We start from the raw sequence: 27,021 nt of genomic DNA on the forward strand, positions 1-27,021 counted from the left end.
CCTCCCTGCCTGAAGCGCTCAGAGCTGCCAACAGGAGAAGGCATGGCCACCCCGCCAAAGAGGAGCTGCCCGTCTCCCTCAGCCAGCTCTGAGGGGACCCGCATCAAGAAAATTTCCATCGAAGGGAACATCGGTAAGGGGCCTCGGGAGATGTTGGTCCCAAAGCAGAGGTAGTCGGGGCTGCGGGGGCTGAAGCGCCCCTTCGCCGCATCCCTGCTACTGCTCCGGGGGGACTTTCCTCCCAGCGTGATCCTGCGCTTGTGGACCCGCAACCCAGAATTCCTAAACTGCCGCCGAAAGCACCCCTCTCTGCCCTCCCCAGCTTCCCTCACATGCTCCGAGGGTGGTCGCAGCCCCTGGGCGTCTGGCCGCGGGCCTAGGCCTCCGGGCCTTGTGAGACGCGCTTGGAGTCCTTTTCAGTCTCTTCGTTGGGATCGTGAAAGGGAATGGTTTTGTTCTGTTTGTTTTTAATGATGTGTCTGTCTGTCAGTGCTTGAGGTGCAATTTACGTAGGCTAAATGATCCTTTTTTTAGGTATAGAGCTCTATGAGGTTTGACAAACATAATAATGTTTTACATCCACCAAGATCAGAATTCAGAACATCCCCATCACTTCAAGAAGTTTCCCGGTACTTCTCTGTGGTCATCCCCCTCTCCATTTCTATCACCTGACAAGCACTGATGTGATTTCTATTCCTGACAGTTTTGCCTTTTTCACAATGTCATGGAAATGAAATCATAGTGTGTAGCGTTTTGTGTCTTGCTTCTCTGATTTAGCGAATGCTTTGAGATTTATTCATGCTGCTTGTATCTGTGTATTTGTGTGGGGGTTTTGTTTGTTTGTTCCTAGTATTCCATTGCATGGGTATACCACAGTTTATCTCTCCCACTTGTGGACATTTGGATTTTTTCCAGTGTTTATATTATGGATAAAGTGGCTGTAAACATTCAAGTACAAGGAAAGAGTTTTTAAATGATCTTGGCAACATGGATCACTCACTCCCCAGCCAACATCCAACTGAACATTGGGATATGATTCAAAGACCACTACTATTTCTGTTCTTAATCCAGATGTCATTTTACAAGATACAAGAGAATTTCCTAATCTTCTCTATTTCTTACCTCCGGAAACCTATGCCTGATGCTTCCTGTTTTGATAGGATTTTTTTTTTTTTTTTTTTTGGTTCCGAGTTAGGTACTGGCCATTCATGCATACAGCAATTTTTAAAAATTCTTACCATGCTCAAAGCACTTGTACCTTAAAAAGGCAAGGCAGACAGGTGCTTTAGCAGCATTGCAAATAATAAAAAAAACCTGAATCCAGCCTCAAGGAGGGCATTTTGTTTCTTTGCTCCAGTGTTGAGACAACAGTTGGAAAAATCCATGTAGCAGACTCTCATTTCTTCTTAGCTTGGATGCATTCTTTGAAGGTGAATATTTACTAGTATGATTTTACACAGCTACTAGTTGATATAGAGTACCATATATAAAAACAGGAGGAAGTAGTTGAACAAAGCCATTTCAAAAGTAAATTTGAATGAACAACCTCTCACGTCTATACCACAGTTCCTTCCTTCCCTTTCCTAAATCCAGTTAAGCAATGTATCATACCTCAAAATTTACTTCCTTCCGAGCATCTTTTAATCTTCTCAGCACCTGAAATAATTTCCTAATTTGTCACCCCATCTCCAGTTTCTTTAAATTCTTCCAAAGTTTTCCTTCTATCTATAAATATGATGGTGTTAATCCCTGCTTAAATATCTCACCTCCCTGATACTTAACAGAAGGAGTTGCAAACTCATGGCCTGTATTTATACAATATTGGCCTGCCCAAATTTGAAAAAAAATTTTTTTTGATTAGTTACTGGCATTTACAAATGTTGAGATTTCCCATTAACATCTAGATTTTTGGCCTCTCTTGAAAAATCTGAAGATCTGGTAACACTGCATTTCTGTAAAACAACAGTTTGCTATTTGGATGGCATATGTCCCTCACCTCTTAACAGTTTTCCCTGATACTGTGGCTTTGTCAATTCCTATTTATTAATGCTCTTGTACTGTTGTTCATGTGCCCCTCTGCCTTCTTTGCTAGACCCAAGTAAGCTGTTAAGTGGTAAAGAATCCGCCTGCCATTGCAGGAGACTTGATTCACTTCATGGGTTGGGAAGATCCCCTGGAGGAGGAAATGGCTACCCACTCCAATTTTCTTCTTTCCTCCATCAACTCAATGAATGAATGGTGAACGTTTTACATGCTTCCATTCACCATTCTTCTAAATGCCTTAAGAGTTTCTGTGTTTACCCTCTTCACGTAAAATCTGTGGTCCCCATTGTATTTCCTATGATTAAACCTGATGATCATCTAGTTTATCCTTAAAAGATTTTCTGTCTATTGTGTGGTGATAATATGACTTTCATGTTTTGCTTCTCAACTATTCTCTGTGTTACTTTCTGATTGACCATCCCCTTTTTTTCCTCTGTGTGATCCTTTAAAATTCTTTCAGTTTTTTCTTTTTTTTTCTATTGACCTGTGTAATATTTTAAGTTTGATTATAGTTCTCCAGGTCAAAAGTAAGTTCTTTTTGCCCTTTTGGATCCAGTTTATAAGGAAGAGGAAGCTTTGCTGCTGTTGTTTTTTGTAATAGATTTATCTATCTCTGTGTGCATTTGTCACATATATGGAAAGAGAGAGAGAAAACATGCTGACCAAAGATGACTAATATAACCACATTTGGTGACTTCAGATAGGAAGGGTGTGGTGTCATTAAGAGTATTGCTACACTCTGTCAAATTCTTGGTCAAGAATCTCCTTACTATTAAATTGAATGAATTCCCAGATAATTTTAAAATAGAGAATGTATGTCTTGGTTACATCTGAACTGTTTTCTTTTTTTCCTCCGAGATATTTCAGAAACTAGTGAATGAGCAGGGAGAAATAAAGTACATACAACTTTTTTTTTAAGGAGTTGGTTAGAGTGCACAGAACTGTGAAAGGGAAACAGCAGAAACATGGCTATTGTTTGTAGGAAGTACTTTGCAAAAATATTTTTATAATTTCTGTTAGCCAGAGTGTCAGATGTAATTAGTATCATACAATAGCAGTCATATTATGTCCCATCCTGAAACTCTATGGATTAGATGCATCTTTATATTAATTTTTTGGTTTATTTGGTTGTTTCTCGATTGGTTTTAGATCAGAAAGACCCGAATTTGTTTGTAAGTTGAATGAATAGAGGCAATAGAGAGGAAATTTTTGAAAATGCTGGAGACTGGAATGACTGTCACTATAGTGATAGTTCATTTATCACAACACTTTTTATGAGGAGGGTGTTATTGTTACAGTCTCCATTATATTTTGAGGAAACAGGCTCTTAGAGATTCAGTGACTTTGTCCCAAATTGCAAACTTAATTAAGTGGGAGAATACCCTTAACTCCTTCTCACAAAGTTATCTCTAATTGTTTTTTTAAGGACAGTAAATCTAGGTCTTGGATTTTTAAAATTCTGTTCCATGGCTTTGGTAAACTTAAAACATTAGCAAACAGATGTGCTTATTTTCAATACAGGTGGTCAGGCACTCTGACTTTTCATTAAAAAAAATCTGAAAGAGTTTAGAAAATTGAATGTTTTTCTTTTTTGAATTGTTTGCTATTATAAATTTTGTAACAGCTGATGACTATCTTGGCATTTTTGTTTCCTTCCTCAATTTCACTTTTCCTCTCACAACAGCTGCTGGGAAGTCAACATTTGTGAATATCCTTAAACAAGTCTGCGAGGACTGGGAGGTGGTGCCTGAACCTGTTGCCAGGTGGTGCAACGTTCAGAGTACTCAGAATGAATTTGAGGTATGAAAATAAACTTTATTTAATAAAATAAAGAATTTTGGTTTAGACAAACAGTTATAACCTTGGGGTTTTTTTGTTGTTGTTGTTTCCTTTTCCAATAGAGCTTTCAAATATAACTTGAAGTCTGTATCTTCATTTGAGCAGTCATTATGTAGAAGTATATATATTTGTAGAAGTGTATATATATATGCATACACACACACACACACACACACACACACACACACAAGAGCTTCCCTTGTGGCTCAGCTGGTAAAGAATCCACCTGCAATGAGGGAGACCTGGTTTGAATCCCTGGATTGGGAAGATCCCCTGGAGAAGGGAAATCCACTCCAGTATTCTGGCCTAGAGAATTCAATGGACTGTATAGTCCGTGGGGTTGCAAAGAGCCAGGCATGACTAAACGACTTTCACTTTCATATATATACATGTCTAGACATTCATGGAACTATGTGCTTAAGATTATGCACTGCATTGCAGCTAAGTAGAATTTTTAAAATGTTTTAAAAAATGTAAATTCCTTGAGTGTCTTTTTACATTTTGTTTATAAACAAGAAAAGCAAAAACAGCTACTCCATAGCTGAATTTTGTTAGTTAATATTTTAAGACTTTTATCTTAGACAGCCATTTATTTTTGTACTTTCATTCTTGTCAGACTTCTACCTCTACACAAGTTTCAGTTTCCCAGCACTAGCCATCCTACATTGCAAATGAGGAAGAGGAAGTAATAGTTACCCATTTTTTCCAGAAAACTTTTTTTTTTATTGTATACATATATATGTGTGTGTGTGTGTGTGTGTGTGTATATATATGAAGAGGCAATGAGATCTGATTATTAAGATTTTCATTTCTGGAGAAATGAGAATTGGAATTGAAAGCAGCATAGCAGAAATGGAGAAATGGGAAAATGGAAATGTGTGCTAGAAACTTACTTTGTTAGTCTGAGGAGGACAGAGGTATTGAAAAAAAAGTTTAGTTTCAAAGTGTAGCTGTTGTTATGAGAACTCTAGGAATAATAATTGAATGTTTAAAATGTAAATCATATATATAGGGAGGAATCACTAACCAAGATACTGTGCAGCCTTTGAGGACACTGGTTTTGTATAACTGAAAGTGTTTTCTCACATACCTGTTTACTAAGTGTGGTTAGCAGCTTACTACATTACAGTTCATTGAATAATCCAGGACTAAATCCTGAAGGGACTTCCTTTCGATATGGACTCCATGTTCTTAAGAAATGATATTTCAGTCTGGTCCTTGAGGAAAGGCAGAATTAGCATTACGTAGAGTTTAAGTTGGAGAAGGCAATGGCAACCCACTCCAGTACTCTTGCCTGGAAAATCCCATGGACGGAGGAGCCTGGTGGGCTGCAGTCCATGGGGTAAGGAAGAGTCAGACACGACTGAGCAACTTCCCTTTCACTTTTCACTTTCACACATTGGAGAAGGAAATGGCAACCCACTCCAGTGTTCTTGCCTGGAGAATCCCAGGGATGGGGTCGCACAGAGTTGGACACGACTGAAGTGACTTAGCAGCAGAGTTTTAAGTGGTAAATTTATTTGCTTCTTTCAGCATTTTTTTTGACATACGATACAACTAATAGAAAAGTATATGAAACTTATGTACAGTTTGAAGGCTAACATCTTTATAACTGTCATTCAGGTCAAGAAATAGACCTTTACCTTCTTGTTCAAAAAGTCCTTGTTCTTCTCAGGTCACATTATCTCCTTCCAAGGATAATAACTCCTCGGGGTAATCACTCACATAAAATAACTTTTGTAATTCTTGGGATAATTTTTCTGCTTTCTAAAAAGAATTTAATGTACATGAACATATCTCTAAGAAATACAATTAGTTTTGTCTGTTTTTTTCATCTTATATAAAGACATTCATTAGCATTCCTTTTCTTCTTGTTTCTTTTGCTTAATAAGTTTGTGAAATTTGTCTGTATTGTTGCATGCAGCTATAGCTTGTTCATTTGCGTTGCCATATGGTATTCAGTTGTATTCATATATTACTATTTGTCCATTCTGTACCTTTGATTGGTTTTTGAGTGGTTCCTAGTTTAGTTGCTGTGAAAACAGCCATGTTATGAATATGAATCCTGGCGTACACATGCAAGAGTTTCTGTTGGAATAAGAAGTTAAATTACTGTGTGGTCGGGGATGTGTATGATGCCTATTTTCTGAAGTGGTTTTACCGCTTTACATTCCCCACAGTGTACTCAAGCTGCCATTAGTCCGTTCCTTTGCCAATGTTTAGTGTTGTCCAGCTTCCTAAATTTTGTCATTCTGATGAACATTTAATATCTTTTATGTTTTTCATTTGTATTTCCCTGATTGCTAATGAAATTGTGCTCCTTTAATTAATTTATTTGCCATTTGGCTTTCTCTTGTGAAGTCCCTTTTCAGATCCTTTTGCCCATTTTCTTTTGGATATTTGGTCTTCGCTCGCTCACTCTACGTTTTTACCTCCTAAAGTATGTCTTGTTGCCTCTTTGATAGTGCCCTACTCAAGTGTGCTTTTACTTAGGAATGAGAGACCTGTGTTCTAAAAATACTCTTTCTCCTCCTCATTTCTGGGGTCAGCTGTCAGTGCAGTAATTCTCAGGGCTTAGGTAGAAAGTAGCCAAGTTAAACCAGTGTGAGAAATACAGAAAGCTTTCTTTCATTGGGAGAATGTTAGACTAGATTGGATTAGGTGACCTTCACTGAAGTTCCATCCTCTGGTGGCTCAGACAGTAAAGAATCTGCCTGCAATGCCTGAGACCCGGGTTTGATCCCTGGGTTGGGAGTATCCCCTGGAGAAGGGAAAGGCAACCCACTCCAGTATTCTTGCCTGGAGAATTCCATGGACAGAAGAGCCTGGCAGGATACAGTCCATGAGGTCACAAAGAGTTGGACGAGACTGAGTGACTAACACTTCCACTTCTAATTTTAGTATCATAGCTTCTAACTCATACTGAATACATGTAACTGGTTTGTTGGCATACTAAATGTTTCTGCCTTTCAGCATACCTTACTTTTTTGGGGGGAGCTGTGCCTCGCGGCTTGCAGGATCTTGGTTCCCCAACCAACTACCAAGAATTGAACCCATGCCCCCTGCAGTGGAAGTGCAGAGTCCTAAGCACCGGTGAATTCCCAGTGTACCTTATGTTAACCAAGCACACAGGAGCATATACAAAAACCACAATGTCAAAAATTTTGATTTGCAGAGAGAAATGTAATTATTAGATTCATTGAAGTAGGTCAGTTCATTTTCTATATAGGCCCAGTAGAAGGAACTCTGGATCTCAAAGACTTGGGGTGCTTTTTCAAACAGCAAACAATCCCTTGAGAATTTTAATGTGTGGGATGCCTCCTGGTTAATAGTGAGAACCCTGGTGAATCACTGTTAGTGTTAGGAGTGTACTGAACCCTTTAGTTGGAGAGGAGAGGTTGAAAATTTTGCATTAATGTACATGGGGAGACATTTTATAATAAGAAGGTTGTCTCTTAAGCTTAGAATCAGTGCTCAGGGGGATTAGTTATATTTATCTTAGTGACTGACGTCATCAGACTATGATGCACTGATGCATTCGTCTCCATTCGCACTGGTTTCATGATCTGATAATCACGTTTATGGGCTGGAGCATTTTCTTCCTGTGTAGCACAGTTAAAATTTCAAACTTTCTTTTTAACTACCATGTAGACGATTCAACACAGTTAATGTTAACACGGGCCTTTTTTAATACATATTTTCATCAGCTTCCTGTAATCTAGTCATGTCTCTATGATGTTACGATTTCATTACCTACATTGGATTTTGGTGTACATTCTTGGAGGATAATGTTATTTTTGTGTAAGTGTACTTAAGGCTATTAGGCTGTTAATCCTCTGTATTTCTAGATGAAGTTTCAGACTGGAGGGTAGTATTTTGGGGATAAGGTAGTGGAATATGAGGGTAGTAATGGGTGGATGTGTTCCCAGTATCTTATTTTTTCGTTCGCCTCAAGCAATGGAGTTTCTTCCTTCATCCTGGGGCCCTTCTCTCCAAGATCCATCCCTGACCTCTTCCTTGGGAGTTTGATATGAACCACTGTCCAAATTGCAGCTTCCTTAGCACTCTGCCTGTAGTGAGAAGTAGACTGTTTTCAGACATGACTCTGGTAAGGCCAGTCCTACTTTGGATGTTCTACTTTTAATCACACTTCTTGGCAGCAACTGTAGCATGGGAAATGTTGGGTTATCAGTACTCTGATCTCTTCCCCTAGTCAGTAATTTAATTTGCACCTGCACCTTTAGCTGGTTTTGTTTCTTCACCTGCCACCTAGTGGCTGAAGTGTTGCTATACTACCGATGTGCTGCCAGCAATTTTAGCAAAATAGTCAAAAAGTACCTAAAAAGATTATGTAACCTCCCCACCTTCCCTCTCCCATGGTAAATTATCTTTAAATCATATGACCCAGATGACTATCAGTCTTTGTGTTAAAGGTTTATTTCAAATAGCAGTGTGGTTTATTTGGTGATGTATGTTACTATTTAGGCTCAAAAGCTTTGATTGAGTTGCTTCCTTTTAGCTTATTTTTGAGATATACAGACTGTTAGGAAGATGTTTTTAGTGTTTTTCTTAGTGAGCTGAATTCTTTTGAGAGATCTTTGTTATTTATTGTGAAATGCTATTTTACTCTCATCTAACACTTCTTACCACTGAGAAGTCACTGAAAATTTAGTAACTCCGAGAAAGAAAGGATAAAATATACTTATCTGTGAAACAAAAGCATATTTTTTGATAAATCATTTTTAAAAATTAATTTAAAATGCTTGATAAAGTACCACTCATACCCTTTGAAATCACGTAACTTTTGTCAACCCTTTTATGATTTTCTTGTCTGGTAGACTCTGGTTCTTTTGACAAACTTAACTTGATTGAACTTGCAATGTCTCAAAGGTTAGACTAGAAGTAAAAGATAAATGATTTTGTATCTTTACTTGATAATTCTCATTTTTACTTATCTTGGTGACAATCTGTGCTTTCTGTAAAGTCATGAAGTGTCCTGTCATGAAGTGAATTATAGATATAAAATACAAAAACAGATTAAAGTTATTCGTAATCCCACCACCCCATATGTAATTTTAATATAGTTGAGATGATAATTTATTATATCCAACTTTGGCAGGTGAGTGGAGCTACATAATTTTAAAGAATATGAAGTAGTAAGTGTTTATTGTTCAAAATTAAGATAATATCATGGACTACCAAGGAGGGAAGTAAAACTTACTTAGATTTTACTTGAACCAACAATATATAATTTTTTACTTTGCTTTTCTTCCCTATAATGTTAATGTCAAAGGAAATTGAAAATGTTATTAAAAGTTTACTATAAATGATTTCTAAAGTCAGCCTAATTTATTGTGTGCATGTACCATTATTTACTTAATTAAGTGCCTAATAAATAGTAGAATGATAGCCTATTTCCTTACCACTGTGATAACCATCTTTGTGGTTAAATCTGTGTTTTGGATTATTTCTTTAAGATAAATTTTCAAAAGTGTAATTAAGTGGGCCCGTGGATACAGAATTTTTAAAGTGAATGTAGCTAAACTGCTTTCTAGAGATGTTCTATTAGTTTTTATTTAATGTATTTTGACCCTGAGGCATTCATATTTTTTATCTAAATACTTTTCGGAGGGAAAAAACACTAAAATTACACTCAATTTGGTAAAGATGATACACAGTACTTTTTTGATAAAACTTCTAATATTTTATTCTTAACATAATTGCGTTCAGAAAACTGGCAGTTTCAAAACTTTCATGCATAAGATCAGAAGAAAATATTTTTGTATGGGCTCTTACTTTGATTATCCTGAAGAACTAGAAAATGGTATCCTGGCTTACTGTTAATTTTCTAATTCGGTACCATATTAAACTAAGAGCCAAAAAGTAGCATTTTCAAAGCTGTAAAATAATTTTTGATTCAGTTTTAATTTGAGAATAAGACAACTAGCTGACTGTTATTTTTTTGATTAGGTGATGAGTCAAGATTGGTCCTCTAAATTATTTTCATATAGCAGACTTTGGACTTGCTTTGGGCAAGAGAGATGACATTTACTAGGAAATCCAAATAAAAGAAGACCTGTAGTCTTTGTGTGATTTTTGTTTTTTTGTGGTAAAAAATGCAATTAAATCTTACCATCTTAACGATTTTTAAACATACAGCTCAGTAGTAGTAGTAAGGATATTTACACTGCTATGAAACAGATCTCTAGAAATTTTCATCTTGGAGAACTGAAACTCTGTATTCATTAAACAACTCTTCTTTGCTCCCTTCCCCCAGCTCCTGGTAACCACCATTCTACTTTCTGTGTCTATGAATCTGATTACTCTAGAGACCTCATATAAGTGAATCATGCAGTATTTGCCATTTTGTGAGTGGCTTATTTCATCTAGCATATAGTCCTCAAGTCTCTTCAGAAAAGCTTTTAAACTTCAGTTCACTATCTGACAAACCTACTTAATTTTGCATTTATACCCTATTTTATCTCACTGTTATTCACAGTGCCTAGCAAATTGATCCTGTTTTTCAAATGAACCAAGTTCACTTCTGATAGATTTTATTAAATATATCAGATAAATTTAAGATAACACTTGCTCCTGTGTTATTGTCATTCAGTCGCTAAGTTGTGTCCGACTCTTTGCGACCCTGTGGAGTGAAGCATCAGGCTTCCTGTCCTTCATTGTCTCCCGGAGTTTGCTCAGACTCACGTCCATTGAGTCAGTGATGCCTTCCAACCATCTTATCCTCTGTGGCCTCCTTCTCCTCCTGCCTTCAGTCTTTCCCAGCATCAGAATCTTTTCCAGTGAGTTGGCTCTTTGCATCAGCAGGCCAAAGTATTGGCGCTTCAGCTTCAGCGTTAGTCCTTCCAACGAGTGTTCAGGGTTGATTTTCTTTAGGACAGACTGGTTTGATCTCCTTGCTGTCCAAGAGACTTTCCAGAGTCGGCTCCAGCATCACAATTCGAAAGCATCGATTCTTTGGCACTCAGCCTTCTTTATGGTCCAGCTCCCACATCCATGCATGACTACTAGAAAGATGATATTGAGTGGATGGCATACCATGCTGTGACTCAGAGACCCATGAGTGTAGCTCATCTAACCTCTCAGACAGTGTTTCAGCCTTTAGTGTTCACTAGAGTCACCGGAACGACTTGGCAAAACGGAGGTTTGGGCCTCATCCCCAGTTTCTGGTTTAATAGGTCTGGCAGGGGTGCTGAAAATGTGCATTTCTTGCAAGTTCAGAAGTGATGTTCATTCTGATGTGATAGGGACCATACTTAGATACCCCTGCCCTGGAGTCGAAGTTGAAAACCTCTGCTCTATAGAGCTTTGATGTCTTTTGCTTCCAGTGATGAATAAACAAGGAATCATCACCTTTGAGAGGTTTTTATGGGCCTTGCCTGGACATGATATACATTGCTTCTGCCCTGTTTCCACTGACTGGAACTGAGTCTCAAGGCTACAGTTAATTACCAGGAAGACTGGGGAATAAAGCCTAGCTGTGTGTCCAGGAGGAAAACAACCTGGTTTTATGGAACATGTAGTAGTTTCTGCCACCACAGTTCCCAAATAGAAGTACCTTAAATTTATTTGTTAATGTAACTTAAACTCAAATGTGCCATGTTTAGTTAAATTATGTGGAAGTTGTTGAAGTTTATTTTAAAGTTAATGGTTATTTTAGTAAATTCCCTGGGGGTGAAGTGTTTAGGACTCTAGGCTTCCATTGCAGGGGAATCCCAGTCAGGGAACTAAGATCCCACAAGCTGTGTGATGTGGTGAAAAACAAAACAAAATAAAGTTAATGGTTATTTTGGTGATAGGTATTTGTGCACCAAAGACGACTTGAAATAGCCTAGACAGTGATAAAGACAAAAAAATTGTCCTTCATGGTTAGTTTTATTTATAAAAATAACTCACATGTATTTTCACTGGTAAATTTGGTTTATGTCTGGTGAATTCTCTCTTGTTTAACTATGTAAAGTTATCCATGTCTGAGATAAAATTATTAAAATAGAGAACACTGAAAGTGAAAGTGAAGTCGCTCAGTCATGTCTGACTCTTTGTGACCCTTGGATTTGTAGCCCACCAGGCTCCTCTGTCCATGGGATTTTCCAGGCAAGAATACTGGAGTGGGTTGCCATTTCCTTCTCCAGGAGATCTTCCCAACCCAGGGATTGAACCTGGGTCTCCCACATTGTAGGCAGACGCTTTACTGTCTGTGCCACCAGGGAAGTCACACAAATAGAAGTGGGACACAGAACGCTAGCACCAGTTAAATTATCCACATAGTATCTGAACATCTCCCTTCAAGAAATCAAATGTAAGTACTGTTTATAGATAAGGAGATAGGCTTTCCTGGTGGCTTAGAGGTAAAGATTCTGCCCACAGTGTGGGAGACCTGGGTTTGATCCCTGTGTCTGGAAGATCCCCTGGAGAAGGTAATGGCAACACACTCCAGTACTCTTGCCTGGAAAATTCCATGGACAGAGGAGCCTGGCAGGCTGGGGTCGCAAAGAGTAGGACACAACTGAGCATCGGACACTTTGTTTACAGAGGTAACTTCAATATGTAATAGCAGAGCAACATTTTGGGAAAAAATGTGGCTTTGGAATCAGTCTTAGGCTTGAATCCTAGTTTTGCTGTTTACTGGATTTATTGATATTAATGAGTTATTCAACCTTTTTGAACCCCATATCTTAAGCCTATAAAATAGTGTCAGCAATGACTTTCATAGAGTTGAGATAATGTATATAAACTTTTTATATAGTCTCTGGTATAAAATAGATAATAAATGGCAGGTATTGTAATTGTCATTAAAATTGAAGTGTATTTTCTTATGAAGGGGTATTTTGAGTAATGAACTTATTAGTTCTTCAACAGATAGTCTCTATTTTCTAATTTAACACAATAAAAATTAAACTTTTAGGAAAACTTAGATATGCCCTTTGTGTTCACATTTCTAAGCATATTCTTTCTAAAAAATATGCCATGAAAGCCAAGGTAATGTAACCAGGAATAGAGCAGACTAAATCAAGACTTAAATTTTGTGTTTTGAATTAACATTTGTGCTGCAGAGAATTTCATAATACATGAACACCACTACTATTCTTCCCCTCTTTTTTAGTATCAAATACATCTAATGCCTTTAACGAAGTGAAAAACCTGTTTAACCTGTGTTTTTTATTATTTGAAAATTAATAATTTAACTTTTGCATATTTAATATTTAAGTATACTTTCCAGATGTAATTCACATAATATTGTGTTAGTTTCATATGTTCAGTATATAGTGATTCAACATTTGTGTACATTGTGAGATGATCATGGTAAGTCTAATTTCCATCTGTTCCCATACAAAGTTAATGCCCTGTCATTGCCTTTATTCTCCTTTCTGCATTCCTTTCATCCCCGTGACTTATTTATTTTATAACTGAAAGTGTGTACCTCTTGATCCTTTTTCCCATTTCAACCCCTACCCACTGCCTCCCTTTCACCTATCAGTCCTCTGTATCTGTGAGTCTGGGTTTTTGTTTTGTTTGATTCCTTCTGTAAATGAAATCATATGGTATTTGTTTTTGTCTGACTGGTTTCACTTAGCATAATACCCTCAAGGTCCATTAATGTTACAAATGACAAGATTTCGTTTTCTTTCATGGCCTAGTTGTAGTCCATTGTATGCATACACTAGATCTTTATCCGTTCACGCATTGACAGACACATAGGTTGTTTCCATGTTTTGGCTTTTGTAAATAATGCTGCCACGAGCATAGGGTACATGTATCTTTTCATATTGGTGTTTTTGTGCCTGATATTTATTTATTTATTGTTCCGGATATTTTTATGTGTGTCAATGGAAGCTTGTGTTTAGCTAACTTCTCTCATAAATCCATCAGCAGTGTTCATAAAGTTGTCTCTGTTACTGAGAGTAATTTTCAAAATGCCATGCTTACCAGGGTAGGAAAATAAAATATACACTAGTGTACTCTTTATAAAACCAACTAAACAAAAGTTTTGGTTGAGTTGATAAACTTCATTAGCTGGAAACATTCAGTTGTATGAAACATTTTCTCCGTGGAGGATGGTGAATTAGTAGACAATCTGTTTATAACTAAATTAACAAAAGTCCTTGAAACTCTAATAAAATTACATTTATTCTTTAAGCAGCTTGAGAACTCAACTGTTATACCTTTATTTCAGTTCATCATCTGCTCAGTATTTCTAAACAGACCTATTGTTGACTGTTGGCCTCTTGCCATTTTATGCTTTTCTTTTCCTTCCAATTTTGAGAAGTTTCACTTAATTATGTGGTTTGTGGTATGAAATGTAAATTCTGCCTCAGAGTGCCACATGTTTGTGTGGTTTTTAGTTCTTAACTGAAACTTTAAGATCCGTTGTAGTATTTACACTTCTGACTTTTTTTTTCCCTCCCTCAGAGGAAAAACACCTACTTTGAGCATGAACTTTCAGAAAGTGTTCAGGGGCATTTATTTGAGCTAGGATTGAGATTAGGAATTAGGCAGTCATATTTTATTCCTTGAAAGTTAGTAAACAGGTTTAAGACTTACAGCTTTGGGGAGAACCTTTATATAGCTTGATATAGAGAAGGCTGATGAACCCTGGGTCCTCAGTTCTGTTTTTTCTTTCTTATTCTGACAACTCTAATATCAAAAGTTTTCTAATATATTGTTACCATGCAATCTATTTTAATTTAGAAAAAAAGAAAATATTGTCACTCTGAGGAAGAAATTTCAGTGGCTTCTTTCTGTTTAACCCCCTTTGTTTTGATTTGTAAGCCTGAAATGTTAGCGTTTGCTGACTTTGACCTGTAGTAGTGAAATGGCAATGGATAGATGCTCAAAATTACTTTCTATATTTCTTTTGCAAATTAGAGATTCATTTAGGGTACCATTTAGGGTGTATATTGTCACCCTGCTTATTTAACTTATATGCAGAGTACATCATGAGAAACTGGGCTGGAGGAAGCACAAGCTGGAATCAAGATAGCCGGGAGAAATATCAATAACCTCAGATATGCAGATGACACCACCCTCATAGCAGAAAGTGAAAAAGAACTAAAGAGCCTCTTGATGAAAGTGAAAGAGTAGAGTGAAAAAGTTGGCTTAAAGCTCAACGTTCAGAAAACTAAGATCATGGCATCTGGTCCCAACACTTCATGGGAAATAGATGGGGAAACAGTGGAAACAGTGACTGACTTTATTTTTGGGGGCTCCAAAATCATTGCAGATGATGACTGCAGCCATGAAATTAAAAGACGCTTACTCCTTGGAAGGAAAGTTATGACCAACCTAGACAGCATATTAAAAAGCAGAGACATTACTTTGCCGACAAAGGTCCGTCTAGTCAAGGCTATGGTTTTTCCAGTAGTCATGTATGGATGTGAGAGTTGGACTATAAAGAAAGCTGAGCACCAAAGAATTGATGCTTTTGAACTGTGGTGTTGGAGAAGACTCTTGAGAGTCCCTTGGACTGCAAGGAGATCCAACCAGTCCATCCTAAAGGAGATCAGTCCTGGGTGTTCATTGGAAGGACTGATGCTGAAGCTGAAACTCCAATCCTTTGGCCACCTCATGCAAGGAGCTGACTCATTTGAAAAGACCCTGGTGTTGGGAAAGATTGAGGGCAGGAGGAGAAGGGGACAACAGAGGATGAGATGGTTGGATGGCATCACCAACTCAATGGACATGGGTTTGGGTGGACCCCGGGAGTTGGTGATGGACAGGGAGGCCTGGTGTGCTGTGGTTCATGGGGTCGCAAAGAGTCGGACGCAACTGAGCTAGAGTACCAAGCCTCTTTAAAAAACAAAATTAATGGATTAAATCAGATGTTCCCTAGCATAAACTACTTTAATTCAGACTATATAAAAGTATAATAACAAGAAATTGGCCATGTAGAGTAGTCAAGTGGATGCTGTGGTTGAAGAGAGACTGATTGGCAGATAGATACTGCCTAGGTATCACAGGAGTTTTTCAGTGTGAAAGGAATACTGGAAGGGACCTAAGATGACCTTGCCTGTTTAATGACTTAAACACATAGTACTCTGTCCAGAGGAGGTGCTAGGCTAGAAATCTGAACAAATCTGTGAAACATGTTACTAGTAAACTTTTGTGATGTTTTGTAAGAACAATAAGTGATTTCACTGTTTCTAGAGGCAGGTGTTAATGTCATTGTTTTGATTTGCATTTTTCCAAATTAGCCACTTTGAGCATATTTTCATGTGACTATTACCCATCTGTATATCTTCTTTGTAAGAATGTGTATTCAGGTCTTCTACCCGATTGGGTCATTTTTTTTTTATCCAACTATTTTTTAAACTTAAAAATAGTAAAATAGCCCTATTGATCATTACTTTGCTTTTTGTCTCTTTTTTCAAATTCAAAATAGGAACTGACAACATCTCAGAAAAGTGGCGGAAATGTTCTTCAGATGATGTATGAGAAACCTGAACGATGGTCTTTTACCTTCCAGTCATATGCCTGCCTCAGTCGAATACGAGCTCAGCTTGCCGCTCTCAATGGAAAACTCAAAGATGCAGAGAAACCAGTATTATTTTTTGAACGATCTGTGTATAGTGACAGGTATATAAAAATGACCTTGTCAATTTGGAATCTTGGCTTAGAACTGGACTTTTTCCCCTGTTTCCTGGGGATCAAAGGAACAACAGACTCAGAATAATAGAGATTTGAGATGGAAAATGACATTTAATACTTTCAGCAGTTTGATACTAATGGCATTAGGGAAGTTCTAGAATAATTTCTGGGCTTCCCTGGTGACTTAGCGGTAAAGAATCCACCTGCCAGTGCAGGAGACATGAGTTTGATCCCTGGGTTGGGGCGATCCCCTGGAGAAGGGAATTGCAACCCACTCCAGTATTCTTGCCTGGGAAATCCCATGGACAGAGTCTGGCAGGCTGTGGTCCATGGCGTTGCAAAGAGTTGGAAATGACTTAGTGACTAAACAGCAACAACAGCAGAATAATTTCTAGCTGCCATGGAAACTGGTGGGGTGTGGGGGCCATCTCATCTCTTTCAAATTTGCAGAGAAGTTTTTTTTTCTTCCAATCCTCTTAAAATTCTTATCAGCTGTGGTTAAATCTGGATCCCTATTCAGGTTGCACCTGAAACTAGGTCATATATCTCTGAGGGGGACTTAGAATTACCCTGCTTATTATGTAAGGATTCTTTTACTAGAGTTAGCTCAGAACTGAGGCTCTCAAACTTTAGGACCCCTTCCCGTTCTTAATAATTATCAAGGAACCCAATAAGTTTAGTGTCCTATTGATATTTATGTTATTAGAAATTAAGATTGAGAAATATAGAAACATTTATTAATTTACTTTAAATTAGTAATAGTAAATCCATTACATATGAACATGAAAAAGATACTTGTGAAATTATATTTTTCAAAAAAAAATTGAGAAGAGCATCATGCAGATCTCTTTAGTGTCTAACTTGAAGTCAGATGGATTCTCGTTTGTGCTTCTGTCTTTAAGCTATTTTAAGCTTTTGGTTGAAGTACAGTACATAAAGTAATCCGGCCTCTCACAGAACCCCTGGGAGGGTCTTAGGGACTACGAGGGGTTTTCACACCACACTTTTGGGAACCCCTGGCAAGAGCATACTTTCTGTAGTTCACAATACTCTGTTTTGTTTTTTTTTTTCTTGCTAACCAAGGCATTATGTACTGTGGGATTTAGGAGAATGTTTCGTGTCCATTTAGTAGGTCAATTTTCTCTTTGTGCTTTTTGGAAGGAATTTGTGTTGATACAGATTCTCTTTCAGGTATATTTTTGCATCTAATTTGTATGAATCTGACTGCATGAATGAAACAGAGTGGACCATTTATCAAGACTGGCACGACTGGATGAATAACCAGTTTGGCCACAGCCTTGAACTGGATGGGATCATTTATCTTCGAGCCACTCCAGAGGTGAGGCAATAAAAATTTGTTGGATCCACTGAAGACTTATTAATAGAAATCCTCAGGTGTGTAGAGAAGGCAATTCAGTTTAGAATTGCCCCACCTCCAGATTAGAAATTCGTAAGTGTATAGATAGAAACATTCTGTTTTCCTAAGAAAACTACAAGGCCACATTTGGAAGTTCCACATTTTTTCCTCAGTTCTAGTCTTCATTATTCTTCCTGACTTTTTCAGGGCCTCTTATCTATCACAGCTACATTAAGAAATTTGCTCAAGCAACTCCTGGAATATAGGTTTCATGCGTTGGGACTTTGGGTATTTTAATGACTGTTGAATTTCCAGGGCCTAGAACTGGATCTGGGTACGTAGTAGGAGCTTAGTAAATATTTACTGAATAAGTGGCAAAGTTGATAGAGATCCGTGTCAAGAATCCTTTATTGATTGTGGCTTGGAATGGGTGGATACAAGTGACTGTGGTTGAGAGGAGACTTAGAGGACCCTTGCCATTTTGAATTAAGGGAGCTCACTCGAAAATGTGCCTTTTGTGATAGATTGTAAAGAGCTATTCTTACTTACTTATGAAATTATGTAATGAATAAGACCCAGTAGATAGATGCCTTTCATAAAACCAACCTAAATAAAAGCTTACATTTGTTAAGAAATTTCTGGTTTTGGTGCTTGCATGCCCGTTTTTTTCTATTTTTTATTCCTTTTTCTTTCCTAAGTCACAAAATAGGCTCTGGTGAATGTAAATGTCATGACTTTTTTTCTGAAAGAATACTGTGTTGCTTTTGAAGCTGAATTTTCAAAGAAACTAGGTTTCTGATACAAAGGGATGATTTTGTTCCTCTTTTAATATCAAGTAAGCCAGAATTTAACCATACCAATTTTGAAATTCACTTTTATTTTTGAAAAGAATTTTTGTTTTTAATTTATGAAAATAGTAAATACAAATATAGAAGAAAAAACATAAAGAATACTAATAGTTGCATTCTGCTAGAAACATTCATAGTCCACATCTTAAAGTCTAACATAAAACTTTATTTCATACTGTTATGATATCTTTTGATTAGAAGACCATTTACTTACTTGAAAAGAGAGGATTTATAATAGACTTTGAAGCACATTTTGTATGCCAAAGTTAAAAAAATTTTTTTAATTTTATTGAAGTATAGTTGATTTATAGTGTTGTGTTTAATTTTTGTCATATAGCAAAGTGACTCAGTTATACAGGTATACTCTTTTTCATATTTTTTTTCCATCATGGTTTATCACAGGTGTATTTTTTTGTTTTTTAACCAAACTTATTTTATACTTTATATTTCAAGTATGGATGCCAAAAGTTTATAGACATATTTTGATTTATTTTTGAGAGTAATTCTTGGTTTAGAACCACCAAATGGGTGAAAAGCCCAAGGAGGGAAAGATGAACTACTACGTTTTCTAGGAGAAACAGAGATTTTGGCTAGCATAAATAAAGAGACACCAAAGAAGAAAAATTTAATGGCAACTAACAAGAAAATTATTTAATTGTTTCTTGCCTCCACCACTCCTCCTACCTCTTTCTTATTGCTTTTGCTCTTAGAAATGCTTGAATAGAATATATTTACGGGGAAGAAATGAAGAACAAGGCATTCCTCTTGAATACTTGGAGAAACTTCACTATAAGCATGAAAGCTGGCTCCTGCATAGAACACTAAAGTAAGATTTCCTTATTTACTATTGATTTTAAATTTATTTATCGAATTTTAATCCAAAACATGTACAATTTTTTATTTTCAGTCATTTATATTGGTGTTGTAGGATCTCTTAGAATTAAGTGTGGATTTTGACTCTTTTTATTGCAACGAGATCCTAATTTCTTGAAGTTTTTATTGCTAATCTCCAGTCATATTTACAGCATGGTATATGGAGTTCACGTTAAGGAATAAAGTAAGAGATATATCTGTATGTGTTATTTAGGTACAAGCATACCTTGTTGTGGGCTTCTGTGGTGGCTCAAACAGTAAAGAATCTGCCTGCAATGCAGGTGACCTGGATTCAGTCTCTTGGTTGACCTTGGCTGGGAAGATCCCCCGGAGAAGGGAATGGCTACCCACTCCAGTATTCCTGCCTGGTGATTTACATGGACAGAGCCTGGTGGGGTAGAGTCCCTGGGGTTGCAAAGAGTTGAACGCTGCCGAGCAAGTAGCACACACACTCACACACTCATACCTTGCTGTGTAGCACTTCGCTTTATTGTGCGTCACAGGTGCTGCGTTTCTTACAAATGGAAGGTTTCTGGCAACCCTGGGTCAAGCAAGTCTGTTGGCACCATTTTCCCAACAGTGTTTGCTAATGTTGTGTCTCTGTGTCACATTTTGTAAATTCTTGAACTATTTCAAACCCTCAAACAGCAAAAAGATTGTGACTCACTAAAGCATCAGATGATACCACTTTTTTAACAAGAAAGTATTTTTATGTACATTTTTTTTTTACACATAATGATATTGCACATTTGCTGTATGCTAGTGTAAATGTAACTTTTGTAACCATGGGGAAACCAGAAAAATATGTGTGACTTGCTTTGTTGTGGTATTTGCTTTGTTGTGATATTCATTTAATTGTAGTTATCTGGAACCACACCTACAGTATCTCTGAGTTTTGCCTGTACTCTATTTCAGACAGAATTTAAGATAGTTCAGATTTGTTTCTTACATCACTGTACTTTGTCATTAGTCAAATCTTGGTTCAAATCCATCTCACTTATTGGTGTGCAACCTTAGACAGTCTCTGAGCCACAGAATGGCCTCCCTGATCTTTAGTTTTCTCATCTTTAAACATCCCTAATTTCTGGTGTGATTTTGGTTTTTGAGGAGAATTACATTTCACAAACTAAGATCATGGCATCCGGCGCCATCACTTTATGGTAAATAGATGGGGAAACAGTGGCAGACTTTATTTTTTCGGGCTCCAAAGTCCCTGCAGATGGTGATTGCAGCCATGAAATTAAAAGACGCTTACTCCTTGGAAGGAAAGTTATGACCAACCTAGACAGCATATTAAAAAGCAGAGACATTACTTTGCCAACAGAGGCCCATCTAGTCAAGGCTATGGTTTTTCCAGTAGTCATGTATGGATGTGAGAGTTGGACTGTAAAGAAAGCTGAGCGCCGAAGAATTGATGCTTTTGAACTGTGGTGTTGGAGAGGACTCTTGAGAGTCCCCTGGACAGCAAGGAAATCCAACCAGTCCATCCTAAAGGAGATCAGTCCTGGGTGTTCTTTGGAAGGACTGATGTTGAAGCTGAAACTCCAGTCCTTTGGCCACCTCATGCAAGGAGCTGACTCATTGGAAAAGATCTTGATGCCGGGAAAGATTGAGGGTAGGAGGAGAAGGGGATGACAGAGGATGAAATGGTTAGATGGCATCACCGACTCAATGGACGTGAGTTTGGGTAAACTCCGGGAGTTGGTGATGGACAGGGCGGCCTGGAGTGCTGTGGTTTATGGGGTCGCAAAGAGTCGGACATGACTGAGTGACTGAACTGACATTTCACATTGCCTGGCTTTATACATTTTATATTTGAGATTTTTAGATATGCATAGTAAATTTAGGTGAGAAAAAAGGCATTGCCAGATGAAGTACTTGCAGGATAATTTTAATGTAAAACAATGGATAACATTTTGATTTTCAAATGAAGACATAAGAATGTTTTTAGTGTTTCTCTTTTATTTATTGCTTTTTCTAAATATTTTATTCATCTATCTCTCTTTGAACAGAACCAACTTTGATTATCTACAAGAAGTGCCTATCTTAACACTGGATGTTAATGAAGACTTTAAAGACAAACATGACAGTCTAATTGAAAAGGTACATTTATGTTGAATACAAAGATTATAAATAATGTTGTTTTGTCTTGTCTAAAGAAGTGTCCTAACTTCTGAGAAAATGATCTTCTAATGAAAGATGACATAGAGTTATATTAAGAGACAGTTAAGAGCTTTAGAGGGATTTAGCCTATTTAGATTTACATCTTAACTTTAGCTTCTAGATTTGTAGCCTTAAATAAAATAAGACTTTATCCTTTCGTTTCTTCATCTGTATTTTAGGAGTAACATTAACAAAAGTTCTTGCTTACTCCCCTCTAAAGTTACAGGATATGGATCTCATCCATTATATTAGTTGGAGTCTTGTTATTAAAGATTTATAGTTTTTAGTTTTATTTGGTGCCTTGTCTGTGACTTAGCATTGCCTAATCATTGAGTCATTATCTTAATCAGAGTTAATCTTCCATATATATTCAGAGTTAACTATATTCTATTAAGTAAGTGTTGCTCATATTGATAAAGGGACTGGGAGAGAACCTATTGATGAATACTTGAGAGAGACTAGTAATGGGATTTGTATAATAAATATCCCTATAGTGAAGTTGTCGCTCAGTCATGTCCGACTCTTTGTGACCCCATGGACTGTAGCCTACCAGGCTCCTTGGTCCATGGGATTTTCCAGGCAAGAATACTGGGGTGGGTTACCATATCCTTCTCCAGGGAATCTTCCCTACCCAGGGATCGAACCCGGGTTTCCCACATTGTAGGCAGACACTTTACTGTCTTAGCCACCAGGGAAGCTATCCATGTTAATTAACTTAATGATCTAAGATCTAAAGAAAAAGCCCCCCTTTGTTTGTTGTTTGTTTAGTTTTGAGAGAAATTTTATTTTTCTTTTTCCTATCATAAAATGTCTGCTGTTTAGTTTAATAGGTGTTTAACATTTATAAAGTATATCAAGAATTTTGAAAAATCTCAGCATTATAGATTACTATAGCATATAGTTGTTTTTCCCATGGTGTTCCCTGGTGACTCAGTGGTAAAGAATCTGCCTGCAATGCAGAAGACCTGGGTTCGATCCCTGGGTTGGGAAGATCCCCTGGAGAAGGGAATGGAGACCCACTCTAGTATTCTTGACCGGAGAATTTCAAGGACTGTATAGTCCATGGGGTGGCAAAGAGTCAGACACAGCTGAATGACTTTCACTTTCACTAATTTAATGATGTTAAAAATATAGGATAGAATTCACTTATGATACTGTTAAAATTAAGTCAACCATTGCAATACTAAAAGCCAACCATTATTTTAGCTATATGAATCTGTAAAGTCACTTTTTCATTTTAGCTAGCACTTCATAGTTTTGATTAATGATCATCATTTCATAGTATTATTTATTTTTACTTTAATTAGTAGTGTTAGAATTTGGCTATCTTTTTCATGTATTTTTGCAAGGCAGTAATCTTTGTCTATTCAGTAGAATTACTGTGTAGTCTAAAATATATAGAGAGCAATATCTTGTATTGTGACATTGGCCACTTGGTTAGGTTCACTAACTACTTACATGACCTTTCATCACATTTTAATATTTATAGTCTGTATGTATGATTCACATTTGTGCTTCAGAAAAATTATAAATCTATTACATAGATTACATACACAATCAAGACCTTTAGAGTTGTTTAAACCATTGGAATTATTCATGTTATCAGTGCTAAAGATGCACATGTCAGTGGTCTGTGGTATTATAAAATTAGTGTTATGACTATTATAGAACTGTATCAATCTCAGATGTAAATTTAATAAGTTCTGTAATGACTTTTTGGATCATTCATCTTTTATTACTCAAGTATTTGTTAATATTTCTTTTGAAAGTAAATGCTGTAGCGTTGTGATAGAGTTTACTTATACAGTTGACGTCTTCAACTGTTAGATACTTCTAATTGAAAATGAATATTAGATATCTGAAATTAGCCAAGGAATTGAATTAATATTTTTTTCCTTTCCTCAGGTAAAAGACTTTTTGAGCACTTTGTGATCTTGCTGAAGACTACACACAGCCAAATGATTCCACCTTCTTCAGCTTTGTATATTTGCATGGGTCCATTTTCATATGTCTCTCTTCTAAACCCAAGTTTTTAACTACTATTATTCCCCCCCCCCCCAAAAATTTTTTTTAATGAATCCTATACAAAAGTTTATAACTAGCTTTTTTTTCCCCCCTCTTTTGGGGGTTTAAAGAAACAAGGACATCTAAGTATCCCTTACAAGAAGGAGTTTTGCTTTAGTTGGTTCCAGAATCGTTGCAGTAGTTAAGCTACATCATAAAGGATCCAGCCTCCTTTTGTCTTTCCTCTTTTATCCTCCTCAGCTGCTTGAATTTTTTTTTCCTGGTGCTTCTCATCTCAATGAACAGTTTCTTAGCTGGAACTTTAATATTACATAGTAAATAGTAATGTGTCCTGTGTAAGTAAATTAGTGTATCTATTAAAAATTGAAAAGTGGAATTTAAGAAATCCATCAAAAAAGGATTATGAGGTTCATTGCAAATACTTTTGATCAGGTGCTTGCCCTTCCACCTTAATTGATGTGTGGAAGTTAAGATCAGGTTTAATATTTAATCACTTCACTGATATTTATTAAGGTGTCTATAACACATTTGTAGAGTAGCAGGTTAGACTTTGTTCCCGGTTTGTAATGACATAACTTACAAGTCATTTAGTCTTTTTCCTGCCTTTGTTTCTACATATGTGGTATGAGTGAGGCTTTATCTTTTGCATGGAATTTTAGAGGATTAAAGAGGAAATGTTGCTGCACTTAAAAAGATAACTGAAGATTATTACATGAGTATAAAGACTAAATTTATTTGGAACTTCAAATAACTCCCTGCTTTTTCCTGTCACAGACCATTCTTTTAGAATGGAGTATTACTATTCCAGTTAAAGAGTTGGCTTAAATTCTGATTGTCTTTAAATCATTTGAGGTGGAATTACAGTTTTCCTTAAATTTCTAACCATTTTTATAGGTAAAACTTTAGTGGGACACAGTGAGGGATACATTTTTCCATTATAGTTTTTACTGATGCTGTGCTGGAAATGAGTAGTTTTTCTTTACCTTTATACTTGGTGAGAAGCATAAAAGGAAACTGAAAACAAGGCAGATGATCTTCTTAGCAGTTAAGACTGCTTAGCTGGTCCCAGCTCTTATTTCCTGCCACTGTTCTACTTTCCCTGCTGTCTGGATTAATAGGCAACCTGCTATTTTAAAGTTTTATTTAAAAGTAAATAAAAGTCACACATTTCTACTTTGAGAGCATCATTACTCTTCACTTCATAGTTTTGCTGCTCTGTTGAATTATATCTTAAGTATTTTTTTCCTCTCCTTTTAGAGAAATTACTGATAAAAATGATCTTGCTTTATTTTATATATCTTGAAAGCATTATCATGTTTTGTTGATTAGAAATTATACATATTAATAAAGAGGGCAGGGTACAGAATAGTTGTAATTTTTAAAAATCTGCATGGATTTATTTTAGGTCTATATATATAGGTTTAGATCTGTATGTATAGATTTTTTTCAGCTTTGTTTAAGATGTGCAGTGTGTTTTATTTGTATTTAAGCTTTCTACTTGACATTTTAGAAAAACTCTGGTTTTTTAAATGAGAGGAAAGTTACTTTGAAACTATCATTTTCCTTTTTAAAATATCTTGTGTTTAGTTTCTTGATGTTCAAAGATAATAATTTAGTGAGTTAAATAGTTTAGATGCACTGATCTTTGAATGAGAGACTTGTTTCAGACCTATAATTGCCATAAATATTTGTCTCATGATATTGTATGAATTTGTTTTTGTTTGATATAAATGAATTTGTTTATTAAATTAAATATTTGCTTAATAAATAAATATAAATCTCTTGAATTCTAATGAGCTACACTCATTGAAATGATTGCATCTTTTTTAGAATTAAAATTTATTCTACTTTTGAAGAAAATTATGAATATAAAAAGGTTGACAGTGGTTTATATAAATTAACATTGATTTTAAATGGAGACATGTTTCAGAGATGTTCCATAACCTTTAAAAATGATTAGCTTAATAACTTTTTAAATCTGTAAAATTGAAAAGAAGCTTAAAAAATTACTGTTTGTCATGACTTAAAAGCTGTACCGCTGGATGAGCACGAGAGTATTGAGCCTAGCTGTCTGCGTTATCTGTTGGATCCTGTCTCCAAATCAGATCATCTTTCTTCAAAGTATATGTACTACTTTTTATAGTTTTCTCTTCTGAGAAGGTAATCAGTTGTACAAGACTTATCCCCTCATTAAGAGTTTTCTTACCTTCTATGCCTGGAATTTACAGCAGTGTTTATTCAAGCCCCCAGAAGTTAAGTCTGTTATGTTTTAAAGGACAAGAAGTCCCAAAATGTTTTTTACATAAAGGTGTATATTTCAATACCTCCAGAAAAATGCTGAATAATACTTAACATACTTAAAGTATTTACAAATCCTGGTAGACAATGGCCTTCCTCATTTGAAAATCTTACTTTTCTTTAAAAAAAAAAAAAAAGAAAAGTTTTTTGGAAATAATTTAGACTCACAGAAGTACAAAATGATCAGAGCTCCTGTGTATCCCCATGGTAACATTTCACTTAACCATAGTATATTATCATGCCCACGCAATTGACTCTGGTACACTGGTGTTAAACTAAACTACAGAACTTATTTTTAAGTCTTTATTTTTATTTTTCAGAAATGTTTTAGGTTCACTGCAAAACTGACTGAAAAGTACAGAGCTCCCATATACTTTCTGCCCTGACCCTTGCACAGCTTCCTCCAATATCACCATCCCCCAACAGAGTGGTCCATTAATTATAATCAGTGAACCTACATTGACACATCATCATTATTCAAAGTTCATAGTTTGCATTAGAGTTTACTCACTGTTGTAACTTCTTTGGGCTTTGACAAATGAAAAATGACATGTAATCACCATCGTAGTATACAAAATAATTTCACTGCCCTAAAGATCCTCTGTTCTGTTCGTCCCTCCCACCCTCCTAACCTCTGGCAGTCACTAATCTTGTTGTTGTCTCCATAGTTTTGCCGCCTTCCAGAATATCACAGAGTTGGAATCATTCAGTAGAGAGCTTTTTCAGTGGCTTCTTTCACTTAGTAACTCGCATTTAATTCCCTCTATGTCTTTCATGGCTTGATAGTTCATTACTTTTTAGCACTGAAAAATATTCTGTGGTCTGGATGTACCATAGTTTATCCTCTCACCTACTAAGATATATCTTGATTGCTTCCAGGTTGGGCAATTATAAGTAGTATAAATGTTGGTGTACAGGTTTTTATGTGAACATCACTTTTCAATTCATTTGAGTAAATACCAAGGAGTGCAG

At 36.4% G+C, this 27,021-nt stretch overlaps 1 protein-coding gene across 1 annotated transcript; it reads left to right on the forward strand.

The window, feature by feature from the left end:
• DCK (deoxycytidine kinase) lies at positions 1 to 25,551 on the forward strand. Its single transcript, XM_043448282.1, has 7 exons — positions 1 to 133; positions 3,728 to 3,843; positions 16,280 to 16,473; positions 17,677 to 17,824; positions 19,401 to 19,516; positions 21,576 to 21,666; positions 23,632 to 25,551. Exons 1-7 carry the CDS (start codon positions 43 to 45, stop codon positions 23,656 to 23,658), a joined length of 783 nt encoding a protein of 260 aa, XP_043304217.1. The 5' UTR covers positions 1 to 42; the 3' UTR covers positions 23,659 to 25,551.
• Positions 25,552 to 27,021: the final 1,470 nt, after the last annotated feature.

This window comes from Cervus canadensis, chromosome 26 (genome assembly GCF_019320065.1).
Source record: "Cervus canadensis isolate Bull #8, Minnesota chromosome 26, ASM1932006v1, whole genome shotgun sequence".
Classification (NCBI taxonomy): Eukaryota; Metazoa; Chordata; class Mammalia; order Artiodactyla; family Cervidae; genus Cervus; species Cervus canadensis.

Excerpts from the sequence above, each read along its gene's own strand:
- DCK (XM_043448282.1), top strand. The coding sequence starts at position 43 with ATGGCCACCCCGCCAAAGAGGAGCTGCCCGTCTCCCTCAGCCAGCTCT. Across the intron at positions 3,844-16,279 it reads GTACTCAGAATGAATTTGAG|GAACTGACAACATCTCAGAA; the intron begins GTATGAAAATAA and ends AATTCAAAATAG. Across the intron at positions 19,517-21,575 it reads CTCCTGCATAGAACACTAAA|AACCAACTTTGATTATCTAC; the intron begins GTAAGATTTCCT and ends CTCTTTGAACAG.